Genomic DNA, 2,017 nt, shown 5'->3' with positions numbered 1-2,017 from the left:
AGGCCGGAGCCAGTGCCTCCGAGAGTCAGGCCGGAGGTGGCCCCCGAGGGAGAGCCTGGGGTCCCAGACAGCAGAGCCGTCGGAGACACGGCACCCAGCGGAGACGGGGGCCCCTCCAAGCCCGAGAGGAAGGGCCCCGAGATGCCACGACTGTTCTTGGACTTGGGACCCCCACAGGGGAACAGCGAGCAGATCAAAGGTGAGGAGGCCTGGGGAGGAGGGGGCCGGTGCCTTCTGGGGTGGGGTGGCAGTGGGGGTGCCAGTTCAGCATGCCAAGGGTGACTGCAGACCCTGCGGCTGCACTGCCCAGGCACCAATCCCAGCTCTCCCTTCCCCGCTCTGCAGTCTTGGGCAGATGTGCTTGCTTCTCTGTGCCCCCGTTTCTCCCTCTGTGGCTCAGGCTGGCTGTGAGGGTTGAGTTAGGGCTCCCAGATATGTAGCCCAGGGCCCAAACCTCAGTCGGAGCTGCTGTTACTGATGTGATCCATCTAGACCAGGCCTCCGGGAGTCAGACCCCAGATGGTACCCGGAAATGGTGCAGTGGCTCGAGGGACATGGAGACTGGGGAGAAAGGGCCTTGTCTGCGGGGGCTGCCGCATCCCAAGAAGACATCCAGAGCTGCCAAGTTGGCTGCTTTTCCTTTTTAAAACCAGAGCTCTAGTCGCAACTAATTCCAAAGGAGGAGGGTGGGCAGGGCTGCTGGCACGCGGTCTCCCCTTTAAATTCCCCAGTGAGCCAGGGCGTCTGCCCGGCCTGCCACACTGCCAGCAGCAAGGTGCTGAGGGCCAGGAGGGTCAACAGCATGGGAAGCGCTTTGCCACAGAGAAATGGAGAGAGGGATGGGCAGCCCTCTGCGGGAGGAAGCCTGACTTTCCTAAACATCTGCGTGACAGTTACCAGTGCTGATGACCTCCCAGCCACTCAGTTCCCACTGACCAGCAGGGCCTCAGGGCTGCAGCGGGGAAGTTTGTGACCAGCTCTGTCTGAAACGATGCTGGGCAGCCTGGTGGTGTTAGCTGATGAGCAGCCAGGATAGCTCAGAAGCTTGGTCAGGTTGGGGCTACTGGGGAGAAGAGGCTGGGAATGGCTTTTTTCCACCCGGCAAACTCCTATTCATCCTTCAAGACCTTACCCTACCCAAGTTCCCCCTTCCCTGGGAAGCCTGCCTGCTTTCTGAAGGCTGTCACCCTGTTCTCTCTGGGGACTGTGGGCACGCCTCTGCCCTCATCAGTGAGGTGCAAAGCAGGGAAGGACTCAGCAAGGTGACTTCAGAGTGAAGTGAAGGAGAAGAGGTGTGAGCCAGGCAAGGCACCTGGGGCAGTGGTGTTGCAGGGAGAAGAAGCTGAGGTGGGCACTAGTTTGGCGTGTGCAGGGCACGGCCGCCCTTCTCCCTGCCCCCTCCCTTCATCCCCACTGTCACCCCCCACAGGGCCTGGAATCGCTGGCTCCTGTCCATTTGCCAGTGAGAACATAGACTCAGCGAGGGCGAGCGGGACGTGCTCGCCCAGGGACACAGCAAGGCGGGACAGGTTTGGGTTGGAAGCTAGCTGTCCTCCAGGGAACTGAGGTCCTTCGCTCTCTGCAGGCTGACACTGGAGAGCTGGGGCTGAGCAGGGCTCTGGAGATGGTCAGAGGCCACAGCTTTGGCTCTAGAGGGCCAGCGAGGGGAAGCACTTGGCCAGGGTCACACGCAGCAGGGGACACCCCATCACACCCACAGACCTGAGTGCTTCTGCATGCTCAAGGGCGAGCCTGGGCTGGAGCCCTGTGCCTGCCCTGCTGGGAGATCTCCAAGGGCTGGGAAGGCCCAGAACCCGAGGACCAGCAGGACTGAGTCAGAAAAGGGGCATCGCAGAGGCTCCGAGGACATGGCCGCACGAAGGCCAAGCCAAACTGAAGTGGGGGCAGGGACAGCGGTCAGCCAGGAGGGGCGGCCAGGCTGGTGGGCCGCCAGAGCCCGGGCTTCAGGCCCTGCGTCCTGGGGCGCGGTGGGGGGACGAAGCACCCACCCTGAAGG

At 62.6% G+C, this 2,017-nt stretch overlaps 1 protein-coding gene across 1 annotated transcript in view; it reads left to right on the top strand.

The window, feature by feature from the left end:
* Positions 1 to 2,017, top strand: part of Lmtk3 (lemur tyrosine kinase 3) — a 10,999-nt gene extending 8,982 nt beyond the window's left edge. The window contains exon 13 of the mRNA XM_010640899.1: positions 3 to 2,017. Coding sequence (XP_010639201.1) covers positions 3 to 282 — 280 coding nt within the window. The 3' untranslated portion in view covers positions 283 to 2,017. The remainder of the gene's footprint in view (positions 1 to 2) is intronic.

Source organism: Fukomys damarensis, unplaced genomic scaffold, assembly GCF_012274545.1.
Source record: "Fukomys damarensis isolate Sample0158 unplaced genomic scaffold, DMR_v1.0_HiC HiC_scaffold_19, whole genome shotgun sequence".
NCBI lineage: Eukaryota > Metazoa > Chordata > Mammalia > Rodentia > Bathyergidae > Fukomys > Fukomys damarensis.
Note: the sequence above shows the minus strand (reverse complement) of the source record. Positions and strands in the feature narration are given on the sequence as shown.